Source organism: Pseudophryne corroboree, chromosome 6, assembly GCF_028390025.1.
Source record: "Pseudophryne corroboree isolate aPseCor3 chromosome 6, aPseCor3.hap2, whole genome shotgun sequence".
NCBI lineage: Eukaryota > Metazoa > Chordata > Amphibia > Anura > Myobatrachidae > Pseudophryne > Pseudophryne corroboree.
Window position 1 is genome coordinate 311,666,293 of NC_086449.1, and position 23,806 is coordinate 311,690,098.

Below are 23,806 nucleotides of genomic sequence, written 5' to 3' on the forward strand. Positions count from 1 at the left end.
TTTTTAAACACATAATGCCCGAGTACTGCAATATATACACATAATGCCCCCCAGTAGTGAGAGTTACACAATTCCCCCATAGTGCCAGTCACACAATGCCCCCAGCAGTGCCAGTTACACAATGCCCCAGCAGTGCCAGTGCCAGTTACACAATGCCCCCAGCAGTGCCAGTTACACAATGTCCCCAGCAGTGCCAGATACACAATGTCCCCAGCAGTGCCAGTTACACAATGCCCCCAGCAGCATGGCCGACTCCAAGCCTACTAGCACCTTCAGTGAGGAAATTTCAAAGTGGCACCCCCATGGGAAAGTGGGCGTGGCCTCACAACTTTATATTATCAGACTATAAATATATTTTCACACCCCTCTACACACAATTAGCAGCCTTACACATAACGCCCACAGTAGTGTACTTTACACATAATGGGGGTCATTCCGAGTTGATCACTAGCTGCCGTTGTTCGCAGCGCAGCGATCAGGCTAAAAAGCAGCATTTCTGAGCATGCATATGGGATGCAATGCGCATGCGCAACGTACTTTCACAACAAACGATGCAGTTTCACACAATGGGGTATATTTACTAAAATTCGTATTTTTCCGAATGAGGTTAAAGTTCAATCACGAATGACATCGAAAGTGTAAAATTGCAACTTTTTGAATTTATTACGACTAACTTACTAAGCTGTCGTATTCTGCATTTTCGTATTTACCGATGTCGATGTCATTCGTATTTTTTGGCAGTGTTTTACGTGAGTGAATTGTAAAACACTGCCGACTTTAACACAATGAATCTCGGCCGGATCTGTGAGATCCGTGCTGGGCTTCATTGTGCACCTTTCGTAAAAAATTAAACATTGTTAAAATTAAAAAAAAAAAATGCGTGGGGTCCCCCCTCCTAAGCAAAACCAGCCTAGGGCTCTTTGAGCCGGTCCTGGTTGAAAAAATATGGGGAAAAAATTGACCGGGGTTCCCCCATATTTAATCAACCAGCACCGGGCTCTGCACCTGGTCCTGGTTCCAAAAATACGGGGGACAAAAAGCCTAGGGGTCCCCCGTATTTCTGAAACCAGCACCGGGCTCCACTAGCCAGATACATAATGCCACAGCCGGGGGACACTTTTATATTGGTTCCTGCGGCCCTGGCATTACATACCCAACTAGTCACCCCTGGCCGGGGTACCCTGGAGGAGTGGGGGCCCCTTCAATCAAGGGGTCCCCCCCCTCCAGCCACCCAAGGGCCAGGGGTGAAACCCGAGGCTGTCCCCCCATCCAAGGGCGGCGGATGGGGGCTGATAGCCTTTTTGTCAAAATTTGAGTATTGTTTTTAGTAGCAGTACTACAAGTCCCAGCAAGCCTCCCCCGCAAGCTGGTACTTGGAGAACCACAAGTACCAGCATGCGGTGGAAAACCGGGCCCGCTGGTACCTGTAGTACTATTACTAAAAAAAATACCCCAATAAAAACAGAAGACACACACCTTGAAAGTAAAAGTTTAATTCATACATCCACACCTCCAAACATACATACTTACCTATGTTCACACGAGGGTCGGTCCTCTTCTCCATGTAGAATCCATGGGGTACCTGTTGGAAAAAGTATACTCACATAATCCAGTGTAGATCGGTCCTCTTCTGTTCTATTTGTAATCCACGTACTTTGCAAAATAAAAAAATGGACACCCGACCACGCACTGAAAGGGGCCCCATGTTTTCACATGGGACCCCTTTCCCCGACTGCCAGGAACCCCCCCTGACTTCTGTCTAAGAGGGTTCCTTCAGCCAATCAGGGAGCGCCATGTTGTGGCACCCTCCTGATTGGCTGTGTGCTCCTGTAGTGTATGTCAGGCAGCACACGGCAGTGATACAATGTAGCGCCTATGCGCTCCATTGTAACCAATGGTGGGAACTTTGTGGTCAGCGGTGAGGTTACTTTCGGTCAACCGCTGACCACAAAGTTCCCACCCACTGTAATATGCCCCCACACTGTCAGATACACATGTGCCCCCACAGTGCCAGATACACATAATATGCCCCCACATTGTTAGATACACGTGCCCCCCAGAGTGCCAGATACAAGTGCCCACCACAGTGGCAGATACACGTGCCCACCACTGTCCCAGATACACTTGCTCCCAGAGTGACAGATACACTTGCCCCAGAATGCCAGCTACACTTGCCCCCAGAGTGCCAGCTACACTTGCCCCCAGAGTGCCAGCTACACTTGCCCCCAGAGTTCCAGATAGGCTTGCCCCCAGAGTGCCAGATACACTTACCCCCAGAGTGCCAGATACACATGCCCCCGCGTGACACGTGTGTTCAGCTGCAGCAGCATCTGGCACGCGGTCCGCCTCCTGAGTCATATCATATCAGTGGGCCAGTGGCTGTGCCGACGAGGGGGAGTGCTGTGGGCAGACTAAAGCTAAGCTACTCTGTGCGCGCTGTGCGGCGTCGGTGTCTGACGTCAGACACCAGCGCCGCACAGCGTGCAGAGAAGTTTAGCTTTGTCCCGCCCACAGCACTCCCCCTGCCTCATCGTCACACACAGCCGCTGGCGCTGCTGCTAGCACTAGGGAGGCGGGCCGGGACGGACACTGCTGTGGCTCCAGGCAGGCTCCAATATGGCAGCGCCAGCGTGCGGTGCCCTTTAAGGGCAGCTGCTCTATTGGAACATGCCTGGAGCCGGCCCTGCCCAGCAGAGCCAGATACACAATGCCCTACAGCAGTGCCAGATACACAATGCCCTACAGCAGTGCCAGATGCAGAATGCCCTCAGCAGTGCCAGTTACACCAGTACTATTTAAAAAAAATAAAAAAATAGGTTCAGGAACTATGGGTCTGGGGGCGGAGCTATTTAAAAAGATAGATAGACAGGTGATATATAGTTTTTAGAAAAGAAGGCACTCAAAATGCACGTTAAAATAAAACAATAGATAGATAGATAGATAGATAGATAGATAGATAGATAGATAGATAGATAGATAGATAGATAGATAGATAGATTATAGAAAAGAATGCACTCAAAATGAACTTTAAAATAAAACTTATCTTATCGAAAATACATTTTATCCCCAGGACAGGTACAGGAACCTAGTTACTGATGATGTCATATTTAATGAGAGGTTCAGGAACTCAGTTCCTGCTGGTTCCTGCTGAAAAATAGCACTGGCATAGCTACCATAGGTGCAGGGAGTGCAGCTGCTATGGTGCCCAGAGCTGAGAGGGGCCCACCTTCCCTATGAAAGTTACATGTGTCATCTACTGTACATTTTTCACCATTGGGTGAGCCATAGGGGCCCTTACAATGTTTTGCCTTGCGGCCTACAATATATCTAGGTATGCCCCTTTACCTGCTCATTGTAATGTAGTATAAAATGAACTGGAGGGCATTACATAATGTTACATAATATGAACTAGGGCACTGTAATGTGGCATAATATGAACTGGGGGCCCTGTAATGTGACATAATATAAACTGCGACACTGTATGTTATAATGTGAATTAGGGGTACTGTGTTGCATAGGGGGGGTCATTCCGAGTTGTTCGCTCGCAAGTGGATTTTAGCAGATTTGTTCATGCTAAGCCGCCGCCTACTGGGAGTGAATCTTAGCATCTTAAAATTGCGAACGATGTATTCGCAATATTGCGATTACACACCTCGTAGCAGTTTCTGAGTAGCTCCAGACTTACTCTGCATCTGCAATCAGTTCAGTGCTTGTCGTTCCTGGTTTGACGTCACAAACACACCCAGCGTTCGCCCAGACACTCCCCCGTTTCTCCAGCCACTCCTGCGTTTTTTCCGGAAACGGTAGCGTTTTTTCCCACACGCCCATAAAACGGCCTGTTTCCGCCCAGTAACACCCATTTCCTGTCAATCACATTACGATCGCCAGAACGATGAAAATGCCGTGAGTAAAATTCCTAAGTGCATAGCAAATTTACTTGGCGCAGTCGCAGTGCGGACATTGCGCATGCGCATTAAGCGGAAAATCGCTGCGATGCGAAGATTTTTACCGAGCGAACAACTCGGAATGACCCCCAACAATGTGTACTGACAACCCACACCTCGCAAACTTGGACACTGTTACATATGCCTCAATATGAGCTAGGGCACTATTATGGTTGATAAAATGAACAGCTGCTGCAGACAGGTGTCTCTCTAGAAGCACTGGGAAACCCCGAAAAACAACCTCATACCATTATCCCTCCTCCACCAAACTTCACAGTTGGCATAAGGCAGTCACGCAGGTAACGTTCTCTCGGCATCCATCAAACCCAGACTTACCCATCTGACTGCCAAACAGACAAGCGTGATTTGTCACTCTACAGAGCATGTTTCCACTGCTCCACAGTCCAGTGTCGGTGTGCTTTACATCACTCAATTTGACACTTTGTATTGGACTTGGTAATGTGAGGCTTGCACGCAGCTGCTCAGCCATGGAACCCCATTCCCGCCGCACAGTTTTTGTGCTTACATTAATGTCAATGAAAGTTTGTAAGTAACTCTTTAGCTATAGAATCAACAGAGCGCTGGCGACTGTTACGCACTATGCGTCTTGGCAGTCATAGACCCCGCTTTGTGATTTTACGTGGTCTTTCGCTTCATAGCTGAGTTGCTGTTACTCCTAAATGCTTCCACTTTCTAATAAGATCACTTACAGTTGACCGTGGAATATCCAGCAGGGATGAAATGTCACGAACCGTCTTACTGCAAAGGTGGCATCCTATCTCAGTACCACACTTGCAATAACTGAGCTATTCAGAACAACCCAATTTGTATCAAAAATGTTTGCAAATGGAGACTGCATGGCTAAGTGCTTGAATTTATACACCTGTGGCAACGGGTCTGATTGAATCACCTGAATTCAATCATTAACATGTATGCTCAAATACTTGAGTGTAGCCATATAGTGTATTTATATTAAACTAAATTAGCAGACAGATCTGTAGTCCCATACAATTTAGAGATCATTTGATGATGGCAAAGTCTTGAGCATTTTTAAGTAAAGGCCCATACACACTGGGCGATTTTGAGCTTGAGCTGCTTTCAGCTCAAAGCCGCCCAGTGTGTATGGACAAGCGATGTGCGTTGAGCGCTGATGCGGGTTCCTGCTTCATCGCTGGCTGCCGCCATTCATCTACTGTGAGTGGCTTTCCATAGCGTCCTGCTATGGAAAGCCATTCACCCCTGCTGACATCGCTGAGCAGGGGGGAAAAGCGCTCAGTGTGTATGCACCTTAAGAGTTTTTCCAGACACTTCCGCAGACTTTGCTATTTACAGCTATGACATTTATAATCTTTATAAGCAATCACATGAAACCCCTACAGATGACACATGCAAGTCACAATACTGTACACTAATGTTATGGATATCAGTACCCACCAAAGAAAGAAATTTGCTTTTGCGCAGCGCTGGATCTGGTTTCCGGACACGAACAGAATTCGCTAGGGCATACACATTGATCCGTCTGTCGGAGGACTACTCTTTCTGTGAACTGGTCAGCAACCATGTGATCACACAGAACTCTTCTGTCTCATGGGAGAGTCATGGGCGTGTAAGCCAACTTGTTAGCTCACTCATAGCATGCAGAACAGGATGTGAGACCTTTAGTACCCAGCATAGGGTATTTGTAAGTCCCAATGCTAACGATGATAGCTGCAGATGTAAGAACAGTTCTACATGCAGCCACACAGTCAAAATTTGGTAAATTTTCAGCACTCCACTGCAAATACAGGGAGAGACAGAGATGAGGCAGCGACGATCTCAGCCACCTTTCTGACAAACAGAAAATGCCTGGAATGCTTGACAGGCCACACTGCGGGCAGTAATATTGAACTGAACAATCCTGAGGAGAGGCAGCTTTCCCATCTGACTCACTGAGGGACGCCCCTCTCACTGAGGCAGATGTGATAGGACTGCAGAAGCTGTTAACCATGGAACATGCCATCTCAGCTATACTGCCCGGAAGGCCCTGTAGCTCTGCTGCAGCCGTGTCGTGGAGGGATTCTGGAACCGTCCGCAGATTCGGGGGGACCCGGGCAGAGGCCGTGTTTGTCAAAGTCAGAAAAATATCTCTATGCACACTACCATATTTGCACCTCACACAGGTCCGTGCTGCGCATGCGTACGCTCTCCCGTACGTGCGCATACTCACAGTCGCGGGCACCCGCAGGCGCATGGTATGCGTATTTACGGTAGAGTTTATGCGATCGTAGCGTGCGACTCAATCATTACATATTTTCACTATATAATGTATTTTGTAGATCATGGTCCCTTTGATAGATTCTGCAAGTTTGGTTAATATAGAATGTTCACGAACAGAGAAATCCCTCTTTGTTTGATACGAAGGGTCAGACAGGAGTAATACAGTGGTGTTTAGTATCCATCGGAAGAATATTTAATTAGAAATATTCCGGTGTTGGTTTGAAGCAGATCAATCGCTCGTGCGAATAGTTATGGACATAAGAAGTTTATGAACATTTACTTTATTTGCACTTTATTACCCATGCGGCGGGAAACCCAGTTTCCCTCCCACCTGAGCTGTTGGGAATAGTCACAGCCCACCTGTATGAATCAACCTATGACCTTTTGTTATAATGCGAAGCCGAATTCCTGTGTCCAATGAACAATAAGATTGTAGGGACCATTGAATTGCATTGTGTGTGGGGCATAAATAGGCAGGCCGACCATATCCAGTTCACTCTCTTCAACGGTTCTCATTGCTGATAATCGGGAGCTGGATATTGAGGCGCATGCGATCGTTTCCCCTTGTGCGTAAGTGTTTCTCCGCAACTATATTGATCTTCTTGTTATTGTGGGCCAATCTCTCTCAATTTCTCTCTCTCTCTCTCCTTCTCTTTCTCACTCATTTTCCCTTAAATTGTATTGTATTGTATTTCCTGTGTAGTTATCTGGTTAGGTAGTCTATGTTATATTGTAGTGTATGACTTGTATTGTGTTTAACTCTTTTGCAAGTATAGCATTCATAATATATATTTTAGGCGTTGGACCCTGAGCACGGTATCTGTGTGTTTCTTATAGTATTAAGTATTCTCAGAGTGTCGGTGACGCTCAAACAGCTTTTAAGGTAATAAGGTTATACTGTGTTGCATTTACTCTCTAACATTACACTAAGGTTTTACTGCACAATACACTGTTTATGGTTTAGATACAAAGGTTTAATATAGTGAGCGTCAGCTCCGCTGGTGATCTCCTCGTGGTCCCGAGCGTTCGCTACGCTATAGCGAATCATTACTTTAGTTAACAGCCAATAACGTGCCTGCCTGTGATCTCTTGGCCGTGAGTGAACGTGACGCTTGAGCGTCTCGATCACGGCAAAGCGATTGTTACGCAACTAGCGTACCCTTACGGTACTTCATACATAAATAGCGTACAGTGTTCTTAGACCTCATAAAGGGTATTATATACGATAAATATTTAGCTTTATCAATTGGGGGCTCGCCCTGTCCTTCACATATCTGCACTAGGTAATTTCAGCAGACATTATCCAGCAGCAAAGGGCGGGAGATCATATTCCCCGTAGTGCTGTTTGGATAAGCGTCTGCTTCTCTTAGTAAAGGGTGCTGAAGGAATCCGGGAACCGGAGGTAAGAACAAAACAATAGTGTCTTTTTAAAACTGTTTATTTTTCTGTCTTGCGTACACACGCACGCACACATATATATCTGCATTTCCTTTTCATTGGTGTATTTTCGTATGTCACTCTCCTGTTTGCCAGTTCTATAGTTGATAAACGTATAAATTGTGTTACGGTGGATCTTTGCTTTGCGTACACGTGTCTCTAACAAAAGACTGAGACTTGCGTACGCAATCCAAGGGCCGACGCACGCAGCGTATATTACGCAACGGAGCGTACGGGTACGCCCACGTAACTCAAATCACAAGTTTTTTTTCTCTCCTCTCAACGCGATAAGTAGCGCCACGCGGTAAATAACGCCAGGCGATAAATCGCGCAAATTTTTTTTAATTCCAAATTTAAATTAATAGATCCTTCTCCTAATTTGTAACACATCTGGTCTAAAGAGACATTTCTGCGCAGAAATAGAAATAGAAACAAAAGTGTATATGCGGTGAGTGAGTGTTTGTTTTTACAATTTTCAAGGTTGAACCACAAGAAAAGTCGAGTACTCGTGAGGTACATGCGTGTAAGTGACGTACATGGTGGCTAGGGAGGCATCCCTGGTTAAATATACAATTTGAGCATTAGAGTGTAGCAGACCAGGAGGTCATACTGTAACAGACCAGGAGGTCATAGCAGACCAACAGGTTCAGGTACAGCAGACAAGGAAGTCCGCTATACAGTCCACAGGCACAACACCAAGAAAGGGTTGGTGCAACACCCATATAGGCCATACAAGCTCTGGCTGAAGGAATTCGCAGCCGCAATTTTCGATTCCACTGGTCGCTCAGTACATAAGATTAGTTGCTTGTGTACTAAACGATTGTACCGCACGTAATTGTGTGCATTAGTAGACCTGACCGGTACTATTTGTGTACGAAGGTCATAAACGCTATTTGTACATTCTAACGTGATTTGTGTATTTTTTTTTTATTTTAAGGGAAGTTCGCTGCTCACTCAGGAACTATCCAGCAACCAATAGTTACTGGAAAGAGTAAGTGTTCTTCGGAGCACCCTCACAGGTTCCAGTAAATAGAGGTTCAGGTCGCAGGGGCCCTAGGTCGAGTACGCCAGCACCATATCGGTGTGATCAGGTCGTATTGGTCGGCGTGGGCGAGTGAGTGGGGTACTCAGTAAACCGCCACCGTCAGCCTATTTTGGACATTTGGTTTGCGTAAGGGTTGGTTAAATAAAGCAACACCTTCGAACTATGGGGGCCACTTGTTCAGGTAGGGGGCGATCAACCTCGGTTCGGGTTGATTCAGTGAACCGACCAATTGGGTCGGCAAGGTATGTAATGTGTGAGAAATACGGAAGTCACACAGAAGCTTTATGTGATGAATGGGAGAGAATGACAGTACATGACGGGGAGAAATTCCCAAGAGTAGGTAGCTTCAGCACAGAAGTGTTAACGAATTTAAGGAGAAGGATATGTCTCATTAAATCAACAAAGAGACGAATCAAACATTACGATTATTTGCAGTTGTGGCAGCAGGAAGGTGACATACAGAGAGGATTGGCTCAGGCGGCGGGATCTGGCTCAATCAGAAAACTGATAGCCACGGCCCCACCGCCACCATACATATCAGGAGAGAAATTGGTTGCGGAGAATGACGCACTAAGGTGTAACACACAAACACTTAGCAACTGTATAAATGGTAAAGATAATGTTAACCAATTAACCAATGCAAGTATTAACCCGTGCAAGTTGTACCCTGTTTTGAACTTTCCTCAGGAGTGTGATCAAGAAGACGAATCGGCAACAATTTCAGCGCTCTCTCTAGCAGCCACCATAGCAGAGACCACAGTAGGCACAGCTCCACCCACGAGATTAGTAACAAAGGCCCCTAGCGGAGGGATAGGTGAGGTCGTGTCTACAGGTAAGTACGGCACCATACACTATGCTGAAGCCATTTCACCACAGGCTATAGAACCCACACAGAGTGATGTTGTTAGAGTTAATCCTGTTAGGGTAATAGCTGTTCCAAATGGGAAAACTGACACAACAGGGGTCACCCCTGTGAGGAACATTGCCATGTATAGCCCATTTTCCAGAATGGAATTAAGGACCATCGTGTCTGAATTCCCTGACCCTAGAAAAGATTTAGTTGCCAGTCAAAAATACATCAGAGACTTAGGTAACACTGTAGAGCCCAACAATAAAGACTGGCAGATATTGCTGAGAGCATGTTTACCCTCCAATGTTGACGTAACTCAATTTTTAGCTGATTGCGGATTAGATCAGGATGTACCTCTTACAGATGTGTACAACAAAGACAATGTAAAAAGAATAAACTTACAGTTAAAAGAATATTTCCCAGCGGTAGTCAGATGGAACAAGATATTCTCCATTAAACAGAAGGAGTCAGAGACAGCTGCAGAGTATTTTCACAGAGCATTATCAGAAATGGCAAAATACACAGGCATAGAGGACATTAAAACAAACATAAACCATCGAGAAGTAGCAGTATCGGTACTGATGGATGGTTTAAAAGAATCATTAAAGACTAGGGTACAGACCACACAACCATGTTGGCGAGGTCTGTCTGTGGCTACTTTGAGAGAGGCTGCTATTGATCACGATAGGAACATCACCAGACACAGGGAACAACAAAGTGATAAGTTAATGGCCGTAAGTATACAGGCCCTGACCACAAGGCAGCCTTTGTTTGTATCACCAAACCCTGTGGGTAAGTCAAGTGTGGTTACTTGTTATTCTTGTCATAAACAGGGACACATGGCACGAGATTGTAGAGTAAAGAATGTACGAAACTCATACCAACCCCCTAGACAACGACACGACACACGACATTGGGAGCAAGGTCCGCAGAAACGGAGTTATGAGCCACATGCAGGGGAAACAAAAAGATACCCCCCAAACAGAGATTGGCAAACCTCTGGTAGTTCCCAGCTAACTCCCTCACAAGTAGTTGCTGCCAGCGGGATTCAGGGAGGTCACCATACCCAATAGGGGTGTGGCCATACCTGTAATCTGCAGCCAGTAAAATTGATTGCAAGTCTTGGAAGTGAGCCAGAAATTGCAATCAATGTAGCTGGTAAATCATTAAACTTTCTTGTAGACACAGGGGCGGCCAAATCAGTGATAAATTCGACAGTTGGCATGAGGACCACTGGTAGGACAATTCCAGCCGTGGGAGTAACAGGAGTAGTCCAGCATTACCCTGTTAGCAAACCAGCAGAGATTACAATAGGGCCTTTACATACCAAGCATTCCTTTTTGCTGGCTGCATCGGCACCGACCAATCTCCTGGGAAGAGACTTACTGTGTAAAATGGGGTGCGTCATTTATTGTACTCCTGAAGGTGTATTCTTGGACATACCTGAGAATCACGCTCAGGAAGTACGAGACATGTTAGACTCCCCGTCAAAATTAATGTCACATACCACTATGACAAATAGGACTCCCTCCCAAGTAGAAGAAATGACATCTCAGATACCAGAGTCACTTTGGACTAAAGATGGACAGGACACTGGATTAATGGCAAACGTAGCTCCGGTAGTTGTACAAGTAAAAGATGGTAGGATAGCTCCAAAAATCCCACAGTACCCTCTGAAGCCAGAGGTGGAGTTAGGAGTTTACCCAGTAATAGAGCGCTTGCTACAACAGGGCATTCTGGTAAGAACGTCCAGCACTGCTAATAGTCCCATCTTCCCTGTGAAAAAGAGTGGGGGGAGGGGTTACCGGCTAGTGCAGGATCTAAGGGGGATTAACAAAATAGTTGAGAGTCAGTTCCCCGTAGTGCCAAATCCAGCTGTCATCCTAATGCAAATCCCTCCCACTGCGAAATTTTTCACTGTTATTGACCTCTGCTCCGCTTTCTTTTAGGTACCTCTGCACCCTGACAGTCAATATTTATACGCATTTACATACAGAGGAGTCCAATACACATGGACTCGATTACCACAAGGATTCATAGATAGCCCAAGTATATTTTCTCAGGCTTTGCATGATTGTTTACAGTCTTTCCAACCAGTGAGTGGATCAGTATTAATACAGTACGTGGATGATCTACTACTGTGTTCTGATTCATTGGAGGCATCCCTGAAGGATACGAAACAGCTCCTGTTTCATCTTTCAGACACAGGACACAAGGTTTCCAAAGACAAGTTGCAATTATGCCAAACTAAGGTAAAATATTTGGGACACTGTTTAACACAAGGACTGAGACACCTGACCGCTGATAGAATTCAAGCAATTAGAGACATGACTCTGCCACAAACCCAGCAACAGATCAGAACATTTTTAGGAATGTGTGGGTATTGCCGTAACTGGATCCCAGGGTTTTCCATCCTAGCGTTACCCTTGCAGGAAATGGTCTCCTCAAACAAACCTGATCGGATTTCGCATACAGACGAGTCTGAGGCAGCATTTGAGAGATTTAAACAGTGCCTAACGCAGGCACCAGCATTAGGTATGCCGGACTATGGGAAACCCTTTGAACTATACGGAACAGAAAGTGCTGGTTGCGCGGCAGGCGTACTAACCCAAAAGCACGGTGATGCCAGCAGGCCAGTAGCATATTACAGCGCTCAGCTAGACACGGTAGCGCGATCCCTCCCCACATGCTTGCGAAGCGTTGCTGCGATAGCATTGCTAGTAACGAAAAGCGAAGACGTCGTGCTAGGTCACAACCTCACAATTCATACACCGCATGCAGTGTCAGCCTTGTTAAATTCTGCCCAAACCAGGCACGTCTCATCAGCGCGATTTACAAGATGGGAATTGGCACTAATGGCCCCCGTAAACATCACCATAAGGAGATGCAGTGCATTAAATCCTGCAACATATCTCCCAAGTGTGTCTGGACAGACCCAAAGGGTGGAGGATGAGAGTACTGGGGAAGGAGGAGTTAATACAAAGAAAGATACACATGATTGTATGGAATATTTGACCCAAAATTTTACCGCAAGGCCTGACATCAGTGACAACCCACTGGAAGATGCAGAACTTACGTTCTACACGGACGGTAGTTGTCATAGACAGTCAGACTCGGGAGACTTGTGTACTGGATACGCAGTCGTAGATGACCAAGGCACCATAGAAGTGGAACCGCTAGGCCCACCTCACTCAGCCCAGGTTGCTGAACTGGTCGCCCTAACCAGAGCATGTGAATTGGCTAAGGGCAAATCAGCCAATATCTACACCGATTCTAGATACGCATTCGGGGTAGTCCATGATTTCGGAGCCCTATGGCGCCTCCGAAATTTCATGACGGCAGCTGGTACACCGGTAGCGCATGCAGCTCACATAAAAAGGCTTCTAACAGCGATACAGGAACCCGACAGAGTGGCTGTTATCAAATGTAAAGCACATACATATAGCCAAGACCCAGTATCGCTTGGTAACAGCCGAGCAGACGAAGCAGCTAAGTTAGCAGCTGCTACCCCCAGACAGACAGACACCACACAACTGATGGTATTTAATACCATCAACACACAGAAGTTGTGTGAGATGCAAAATTTGTGTTCCACACAGGAAAAGGCAGTCTGGAAGGCAAAGGGATATGGCCAGGAGTCCTCAGGACTCTGGACGGATGGACAAGGTAAACCGGTGGCCCCCAGAACATACCTTCCATGTTTGGCTAAGGCAGCTCACGGGCTGACTCATCTAGGCAAGGAAGGGATGTGCAAGTTGGTAAGAGCATATTGGTGCGCCCCAGGATTCTCCTCTCATGCGAGTAAAAGAGCCATGTCGTGCCTTACCTGTTTGAGAAAGAATATTGGAAAGGCAATACCTACAGAACCATCCCATATCCCACCTGCCGGCGGCCCTTTCCAGGTAATACAGATTGACTTCATTCAATTACCCCCTTGTCGAAATTTGAAATATGTACTTGTTTGTATAGATGTTTTCTCAAATTGGGTCGAAGCATTTCCGGCGGCCACAAATACCGCTATGTTTACTGCTAAGAAAATTGTGCAGGAATTTGTATGTAGATATGGTATCCCTAGAATTATCGAAAGTGATAGGGGTACCCATTTTACAGGTGATGTCTTTCAAGGAATGTGTAAATTGATGGGAATTGATAGCAAGCTGCACACTCCATACCGTCCACAGGCGAGTGCGAAAGTGGAAAGAGTGAACAGCACTATTAAAAATAAACTGAGTAAAGTGATGGCAGAGACAGGATTGACATGGCCAGAAGCTTTACCCATTGTACTGTACAGCATCAGAACCACTCCCAGGTCCCCTCTTAATCTGTCTCCCTTTGAAATCTTGTTTGGTCGACAACCGCATGTTATGATTAACCCTCAGGATGATTTGAAGTGTAACAATGAAGTAACTGTAAAATACTTGATTAACATGAGTAAACAGTTGAGGAATCAAAATGATAATCTGAAGTTAGTGATTCCTGATTTACCAGATAGTAATTGTCATGACATTGAACCTGGGGATTATGTAATGATACGGAATTTTCTACGCTCAGGTTGCCTTATTGACAGATGGGAAGGACCATACCAGGTCTTATTGACTAGCACTACAGCATTGAAGGTTGCTGAGAGAGAGACTTGGGTTCATTCGTCCCACTGTAAAAAGGTCGTTGATTCAGAGAAGTCCTGTGATAAGGAACAGACGGTAGAGGTTGTATCACTAGAGTGTCTGTTCCAGGAGGACTGAGGCGGCACCTGAGCATTGAAAATCACAAGACCAAAAGCAGTTGTCGATCCCCTGTTCCCTTTTATTGTTTTTCTCCACTTCCCATCCCCTCTCCCTCAAATTATTTTTCCCCCCTTCTCATTCTTCTTCGTCTCCTCCTAAGATGGACTTGCCCCAAGAGACTGTGATCCGGATTTTCCTGTTGACCATGATGTTGACCAGAGCAGTCTGTTCCGGCGAGAGTACCATGGAGGTCGAGAGAGGTTCTGGAATGGGTTCTGATGATAAAGATGGAGGCGTAGTTTTCCGAGAACAACATAATCAACAAGCAAAGGCGAGTATCCGAAAACGATCCGATAGCATTGACCATAGAAGGAATTGTGAAGGATTGTTAGCTGAAGAAAACTGTATCTGTAGGCTCTGTAACAATGTCATTGAGGATGGGTGCATTAAGAAATGCCAATCCAGTTTTAATATCCATATGGACCGGCATCCATTGAGTGACTATCACTCCTTAGTGGGTAATGTGTTAAACAAAACAGATTGTTGGGTATGCTCTCAAGTACCTCAGGGTCATAGCAAATCAGGGCTAGTACCATTTCCTTTAACGATAGAGGAGGTACTTGAGTTAAATGGTGGGAGACCGGTGGACCGGAGGTTTAATATCTCCAGCCCTCCTAGTTTGAAGCTCCACCAATACCATGTGGATAGGTCCCTATTATGTTTCAACATCTCCAATCCCCGAAAACCGGGAAATTGGGAAGTGTCATGGAGTAACCAAACCATGACCTTTTCGCATAGAGCAGATAGAATGCCTACAGATACAGAGCTTGTACGCCACATAGCCAGTAGAGGAAAATCTTTCCGGTATAGGTATACCTTAGGAAATAGGATTACTAGAGTTGGAGAGGTATCACCAGGATACTGTGCACATATCGTACAACCTGATACGTGTACTAAGCAGATGGAAGAATTAGGGTTAGGAGATTTCACATGGAAGGTGTGTAATATGGTTATGTCCTACTCCGTCCCATATGTTCTCCCCGATGATGCATATTTCATATGCGGGAGAAAGGCGTACAAGTGGCTTGCCCCAAACTCTGAAGGATTGTGTTATATTGGAAAAGTACTGCCTGAAGTAATGACTGTATCACATGACAAAATGAAAGACATACACCGTGGTGCCCAAGCTCCTTATACTCACACCCATTACGAGCACGTTGTTAAAAGGCACCTGATAGAGAAGACAGAGCATCCGGCCTCTGATCTGATAAGTGAATCCACCGGGATTCAATTCTTAATCGCATTAGATTTCACCCGCACCGCTAGAGGAGTGCTGAATTATAAATACATATCGGCGCTCGCAAATTTGTTAGATAATATCACTGAAATGTATGATGACACTTTTAGGTATACTGGAAGAGAACTTCAGGCTTACAAAACAGAACTGGTACAGCATAGAATGGTTCTCAATTACCTCACAGCAGTGACAGGCGGATATTGTGTCACACTGGCAACACAATACGGCGTGAAATGTTGCACATATATTACGAATAGCACCGAGGACCCGGTCGAGGTCATAGACCAAAAGATGGACGATATTCTCCAATTGAAGTGGGAATTTCGCAGGAGACACAATCTCACTCTTGCTGCTGTAGGTAATGAGCTGACTGGTTGGGTGTCATGGTTGAACCCGCGAAATTGGTTTTCTGGTTTAGGAGACTGGGCTCAAGGAGTCATAATGGATGTTGGGAAGTTTCTCCTATGTATCTTAGGTGTTGTCATATCGATTGGATTGATATTTAGATGCGGTCAGGCTTTAATGAAGTGCAATCATCGTACTAGGGTAATGAGTTTAAGGAGTGAGGAAACTGTAATTAACCTGGACTTGATTTATGACCCAAATGTAGAAACAATGATGTGATGAAAATGCGATTTCTACGGTCCGTTTCTTTCACCTGTTTTTCCGTTTTCTCCAAGGTAACAAGACCCACTTGGACGAGGAATTTGATGAGCCGATATACAGACAACAGAGGGATCAAAGAAGAAGTTTGACAACCTGAACTATGCCATGGATCCCCAGTTTCCCTAGAAATTTTAAAATTACGCTAGCCCAACACTTTTGTAAATCTATGGACATTGACAGCTTTTGCTCGCACCTTATGGGCAAAAGCACAAAGAAGACTGCATTCAACAGACACCAAACAAGACCTCAATCGACGACTGTACATTTACCTGACATAGAATACCACCGCATTTACCGTAATTATGTCTTTTCTTCATTTCTACAACCCTCAGGTAATGACACACATAGTCGATAGGGAATACAGGCACAGATATCAGCAATCACATATCTCCCCCATTCATGTATCATCAACTAAAATGTGCTCCCCCATTTTGTTACAACCAAAGCCAAAAAGAGCTCGGTAAAGTTTGACAGCCCATCCACAGACCCGTACCACGGGATAAGAAGGAATTCACATGTATACTTCGCAATACCTCGAAGCTTGATTTAAAACACATACGGCACGATGATACATGACCCCCAAGCACGGATTCATACACACATGCTTCTGCTATCTCACTAGGTCATACCCTTTTTCCTACCATCTCCTCTCCTCCCTTACCCAACCATGTAAATGTATTAACCCCTAACATATATTTTTCTCCTTTTGAAATGTTTTCAGGAAGTGGCAGTTATTGTTGACTGCCAAAGGGTGGACTGTCAAAGTCAGAAAAATATCTCTATGCACACTACCATATTTGCACCTCACACAGGTCCGTGCTGCGCATGCGTACGCTCTCCCGTATGTGCGCATACTCACAGTCGCGGGCACCCGCAGGCGCATGGTATGCGTATTTACGGTAGAGTTTATGCGATCGTAGCGTGCGACTCAATCATTACATATTTTCACTATATAATGTATTTTGTAGATCATGGTCCCTTTGATAGATTCTGCAAGTTTGGTTAAGATAGAATGTTCACGAACAGAGAAATCCCTCTTTGTTTGATACGAAGGGTCAGACAGGAGTAATACAGTGGTGTTTAGTATCCATCGGAAGAATATTTAATTAGAAATATTCCGGTGTTGGTTTGAAGCAGATCAATCGCTCGTGCGAATAGTTATGGACATAAGAAGTTTATGAACATTTACTTTATTTGCACTTTATTACCCATGCGGCGGGAAACCCAGTTTCCCTCCCACCTGAGCTGTTGGAAATAGTCACAGCCCACCTGTATGAATCAACCTATGACCTTTTGTTATAATGCGAAGCCGAATTCCTGTGTCCAATGAACAATAAGATTGTAGGGACCATTGAATTGCATTGTGTGTGGGGCATAAATAGGCAGGCCGACCATATCCAGTTCACTCTCTTCAACGGTTCTCATTGCTGATAATCGGGAGCTGGATATCGAGGCGCATGCGATCGTTTCCCCTTGTGCGTAAGTGTTTCTCCGCAACTATATTGATCTTCTTGTTATTGTGGGCCAATCTCTCTCAATTTCTCTCTCTCTCTCTCCTTCTCTTTCTCACTCATTTTCCCTTAAATTGTATTGTATTGTATTTCCTGTGTAGTTATCTGGTTAGGTAGTCTATGTTATATTGTAGTGTATGACTTGTATTGTGTTTAACTCTTTTGCAAGTATAGCATTCATAATATATATTTTAGGCGTTGGACCCTGAGCACGGTATCTGTGTGTTTCTTATAGTATTAAGTATTCTCAGAGTGTCGGTGACGCTCAAACAGCTTTTAAGGTAATAAGGTTATACTGTGTTGCATTTACTCTCTAACATTACACTAAGGTTTTACTGCACAATACACTGTTTATGGTTTAGATACAAAGGTTTAATATAGTGAGCGTCAGCTCCGCTGGTGATCTCCTCGTGGTCCCGAGCGTTCGCTACGCTATAGCGAATCATTACTTTAGTTAACAGCCAATAACGTGCCTGCCTGTGATCTCTTGGCCGTGAGTGAACGTGACGCTTGAGCGTCTCGATCACGGCAAAGCGATTGTTACGCAACTAGCGTACCCTTACGGTACTTCATACATAAATAGCGTACAGTGTTCTTAGACCTCATAAAGGGTATTATATACGATAAATATTTAGCTTTATCATGTTCATGGTGGTGGATAAGGGTCATGGAGGATCCAGTCCAGACAGTCATTACTGCAGAATTTGGCAGTGGCTTTAGGTACAGCAGTGGAAGCCCTACATGTGCAATGGTGGGTGGCCCATTTAAAAAAATGGCACCAAAAGCCATGATTGACTCACTCGTGGTATCATTTTTGAAATTCAAGATGGCCATGCCGAGTCAATCATGGCTCATCACATCAACCCCCACTCCTGTGGACTGGCTAATACAGTATTAGCATGGAGTCTGCCAGCAGGGAAGCAGCAAACAAGAGCTCCTAAAGAAAGTAGATGCCGGAAGTTCTGTGGGGCAGCGGCCATGCAAAAGAGCCCACAATGTGAAGATGTCTTCAATAAATTACTTAAACCTTCAGTGTCCTGTCTTTACTTTAATATTTTCTTCACAGGTGTACTACAGATGCCAGCAGGCCTTTAATGTCCGATTGTGCTGGCACTTGTTGTTCCACAAGTGCCTGCATGACGGGACATGCTTACTGGGACCTGTAGGCTGCCTGCATAGAACAATACTAACTATTTCCATACCCCGCACCCACCACCACCAGAGCTGGTTGTTGTTATGGAGGGGCGACCCCATTTTAGTTTTAGGGCCCCCCAGTTTCCAAGAAATTAGAGCCCTGGGGGTAAATTTACTAAGATGGGAGTTCTATTTAAGATGGGATGTTGCCCATAGCAACCAATCAGATTCTACTTCTCATTTATCTAGCACCTTCTAGAAGATAATACCTGGAATCTGATTGGTTGCTATGGGCAACATCCCATCTTAAATAGAACTCCCATCTTAGTAAATTTACCCCCTGGGCTGACCACTTGGTACTGGTAAATGTGATGTTACGGGACCCCATACTGTGTCCCTCCCTGCTATGGTATCATTCCCCTTGCTGGTGCAGCCCAGGGCTTGTTTTGGAAAATAGGGGGAACCCCATGACTGTCCCATAGAGTCCTTGAACCTGTATGTAAAAATGGTGTGACAGCGCATACACGTTTCTCAATAATGCATATGGACCAGAATAGGGGAGAATATTGACAGGCTCTACTTTCAACTTTCCATCTGCTGTTATTGTTTTTCTTTTTTTACGAGAAGCCTATGTGTATTGACAGTCAAGTTTTGCATTGGATATCTTCTCTGAAGTGTAAAAACAGCTTTGGATCTGCCAAGGTCCATGATTTGTGCAAGTGCACCCAGTTATATGCCAGGCTGCATGAGTCTACAGAGCAAAGCGATTGTGTTTACTGAGTAAATTAAAAAGGTGCAATAAGGGTGCCATTAAAAGAATAGAACATGATCTAAATGTTGTCAGTCCAGCGAAGGTGCAATTATAAGTGCTTTTGCAAAGAGTACTTATTTTGCAAAGAGCCCATTGACACAGCCAATGCCTATAAATAGTTCTTTCTCAATCTCTTCTTGTATGGAACATTTCTTTGTTGCTCTACAAAACAAAGCACGCTGCTGCTTTATTCAACACTTTGCAATTAGCACTCTGCCTGTGTAGAATTCTGCTCCTTGCCCCATGGATCCATTGCACTTGGTCAGCAGAAGCACTTCAACAAATCAAGGTGCATCAATCTACTAAAGAAAGTTTTACACTGCGCCTTTACTGCTTTGTGCTTTGGGAATGATGCCCCAAGGGCCAGATGTAATGCCGCCCGAGTTTGGCGGCCGTGCGGGATCCCGGATGAACTTGGACGTTTTTTTAAAAGAGCAATCACTTACAAGGCATGGTTTTGCCTTGAAAGTGATTGCCCCTTTAAAAAAAGTCTGAGTTCGGCCGGCATCCCGCATGGCCGCTGAACTCGGGCCGCATTACATCCCGACCCATAGCTGCAAAATCAGTGCAGTCATTTACCTAAAAATAATGCATGTCAAGCTAAGATGCAGATGTCAATAAATATTATATGTACTTTGCATTTTATGTACTTCAAATGAAAGCAGGTAATCTGTTAATTTAGATTGATCATCTGCTTGTGAATCAGGAAACAAAATCTTACTATGAACTCTAGTCTTACGGTCTATCTGGTCTGCAAACACCTCTCCGTATATCATCCAGTATGGCATGTAGAAGATGTTGCGGGCTAGTCTCCATGATGGCTCCTCATCAGGGTGCAAAATGGCCTGCCGAGCCACTCCAAAGCTCATCAATACCACCAGCATGATGATCACGAAATACAGCATGTCAATCATCTACAAAAAATGAAATAATACAATTAAAAAACCTTCACATGATGCATTTAGTGTAATGGGTTGAGTGGAAAATGTACATTAAAGATTCACACATTTAATAAATATATTTATAATGAAGGCATTATAATGTTATTAATGGCTTGTTCACCATAGGGTAGATGAAGACAATGATTATCAGGAACCTACTGTAGATAGCAATAAATGACATTGTCTAGCTATAAATTTGCAACATTTTCTTAACTATACTGCAGACAGTAGCGGATCTTGCCACGGGCAAGCAGGACTTTTGCCCGGGGTGCCGCCTTCCGGAGGGCGCCGCACCATGGTAAGACCCGCTACTGCTGTGCCCCCCGCTGCCCGCTGTGTCCCCCGCTGTGAAGGGAACTAGACGCTACGCGTCTAGTTTCCCTTCGTGGAGAGGACCTTTGCTGTGCGGTGCGCAATGACATCATCGCGCACCGCACAGCATTTCAGTGGCGCTACTCTATTTCCCGCCCGGGGTGCAAAAAGGGCTAGAACCGGCCCTGACTGCAGACTAAAAGAAATCCATCACTGGTTCCACAGGAGCTAATGAAAACAAGTTCCTATATATAGGATATTATGCAACTGTAGTCCTTAATAGATTAGATGAATCTGGAGCTCCACTCCCTCCGAATCCTTACATTCTGCAAAGATATTTAAAAATAGGGAAATGGAAACCCCACAGCAGGATTCTGTAACAAATTCTAAGATTTGCATAAACTGCTATATAGAGACTTGTGAAAGATCAGGTGGTCTACTCAAAATCACTTGTTTTAATTAATCTTTGCATGCAATTACCATTTTTCCAATCATCATGACATATGGTCCAAGGTATTTATTGACTCCAAATATATCCAGCACTCGAATATACCAAAAGATGATATCAACACAGTAAATTACTCTGCCATAGCCCATATATGGCTGATTCTGCAGTCGAAGAATTGCTCCAATTATAAACACAGAAATTGCCACAAGATCTGTGATATTCCAATATTCTTGTAACCAAACCTTCACTTTCTGGCTTAGTTTTCCTGGTTCAGACATTAAAATCTGCAGATAGAAACAAAGTAGCATAATGTTAGTTGCCACAAATACAAAACTACACTAATTAAACAATACAAAACGTCTTAATTTAGGCAATGTAAAATGTGTAGTTCTGAGTGCCAGGTGTGTTTTATCTTTTTTTTTTGCTATAACATTTGTCATTAGCTGACTATTTCCCCTTCAATGACTGTCCCCTAAAAGCAGAGAACTGGAAATTAAAATGTTCCCCACAGCTAACAGTACAACGCGTCCCTAAGAATTAACATCTATTCTTTCTCTAGAGTCTAGACTGTCAAATTTCAATGAAATTGAGCTCTAACCAATTTTTACTACACTGCTGCAGTACATGGATCGCATGTGATGTCCATGCATTAACACCTACACTATACAGTAGATATCATTAAGCAGCCCAGGGATGGGAGTTAGATACTCTGATGCCAAGATCTCCTCCTACTGGCTCCAAGAAGTCAACCTCATTTTATGACCAGACAATTCACCTTACACAGAAAAGGCCAGTACTGATGGGAGAGATGTGTGCTGAGCGATCTTAACACAGACTGCTCAGCACACATCTCTCCCCCCACTCAGCACAGCGCGATTTGTGCAGAGCGAGGGGATATGACGATGAGGGGATGCTCACTTCACACAGCACTGAAGTGAGCGACCCGCTAGATTGCATACAGGCTCAATCTAGCACCGGCGATAGCGTTGCGCGGGGCCACGCATCGCTATCGCTGGGGGGCATACACACAAGAGATCCATGCTTAAAATCTAAGCAATCTAGTCAGATTGCTTAGATTTTAAGCACGGATCAATCTGTATGTACTCCCCTGGTTCAGCTTTGCAGGAATGGGGGAAGTTACACAGTCTAAAAATCTCTTCAATCCTGGCTGACAAAGGCTTGCTTCATTTGATGCATACTATTGTGCACATTTTATGTATGGCAGCCAAACCAGTAAAATCACAAAACAAAACAAAAACCCACATCAATATTTTCACGTGTAGATTATATTATGAAAATGTGTGAATTACTGCTTTTTGCTGCTTTAGAAAGATCGCTGATTTCACCACTGGGTGAAATGAGCGCCCCCCTTGCTCAGCACACATTGCGCTGTGTGCTGAGCGGGGGCGAGAGATGTGTGCTGAGTGGTCTGTGCTAGATCACTCAGCACACATCTCTCCCGTATGTACGGGGCTTTAGGATAGGTTAAGTCGTTAAGTTAGCATACTGTACATGTAATTATAACTCTAGACATGTTTTGAAATCTGCATACAATGAGGTCAATTCAGAGTTGGCCTCAAGTTGACTGTAACTAGAGGCCTGGAGACCTCAATCAAACTCGCAAGTTGGGTCTCTTATTTGATTTTTATAAACCCTTAAGTCTACATGTGCAGCTGCAGCTGTGTACTGTAGGTGCCAACAGAGCCAGAGAACTGGCAGACAAAGAGGTACTGTAGCTGTACAGAATGCTGGACTAAGGCACTCCCAGAGGACATACACTCCAATGGGCAGTCGTAGGGCTACCTGTGGGCCGGGGGGATACATATGGTATCCTGGTGGATGGGATGCTGGCAGTCATATGACCGTCACCGGCATCCCGAAGCAGAGAATGTATGTTTACCCTTACCCCTCTAAGCCTAACCCTCCCTCCCTGCAGCCTAACCCTAACCTCCCCCTGGCAACCTAACCCTCCCCAGTGGTGCCTAAATCTAACCCCCCCCTGCCCGGGGGTGCCTAACCCTAACCCCCTCTCCGCAGCCTTAACGTGTATTGCTACCTTGCCACATAGTTATGCCCATTGAGGTGTTGCGACTTGTGAGTGTTAACGAAGACATGCTCCGGTGTATTTGGAACTAATTGGATTATTGTATTGATATCTGTTGTGTGACAACAGGCTCACACATACTGTATCTTATTGCCATGAATAGAAATGGTGATAGAAAAATGACAATTGTCGGGTCTAAAACATGATAATTGATAATTTTGCCCCTTAAGGTGCATACACACAGTGAGATATTGGCTATCTCCAATTTTGACTTTGCGAATTCCCCTGAACACCCTGGAGCCCTGAACCACCGATATTGACTATCTTTACTTGAGATTTTGACTATGTGAGATTTTGACTATGTGAGATTTTGACTATACTCTGTA

The 23,806-nt window shown here is 44.8% G+C and overlaps 1 protein-coding gene across 1 annotated transcript in view; it reads right to left on the minus strand.

The window, feature by feature from the left end:
* TRPM1 (transient receptor potential cation channel subfamily M member 1) overlaps positions 1-23,806 on the minus strand; it is a 307,999-nt gene that overhangs the window by 38,134 nt on the left and 246,059 nt on the right. Inside the window, exons 21-22 of the mRNA XM_063926248.1 lie at positions 21,409-21,660; positions 20,415-20,589 (exon numbers count right to left, since the gene is read on the minus strand). Coding sequence (XP_063782318.1) covers positions 20,415-20,589; positions 21,409-21,660 — 427 coding nt within the window. The remainder of the gene's footprint in view (positions 1-20,414; positions 20,590-21,408; positions 21,661-23,806) is intronic.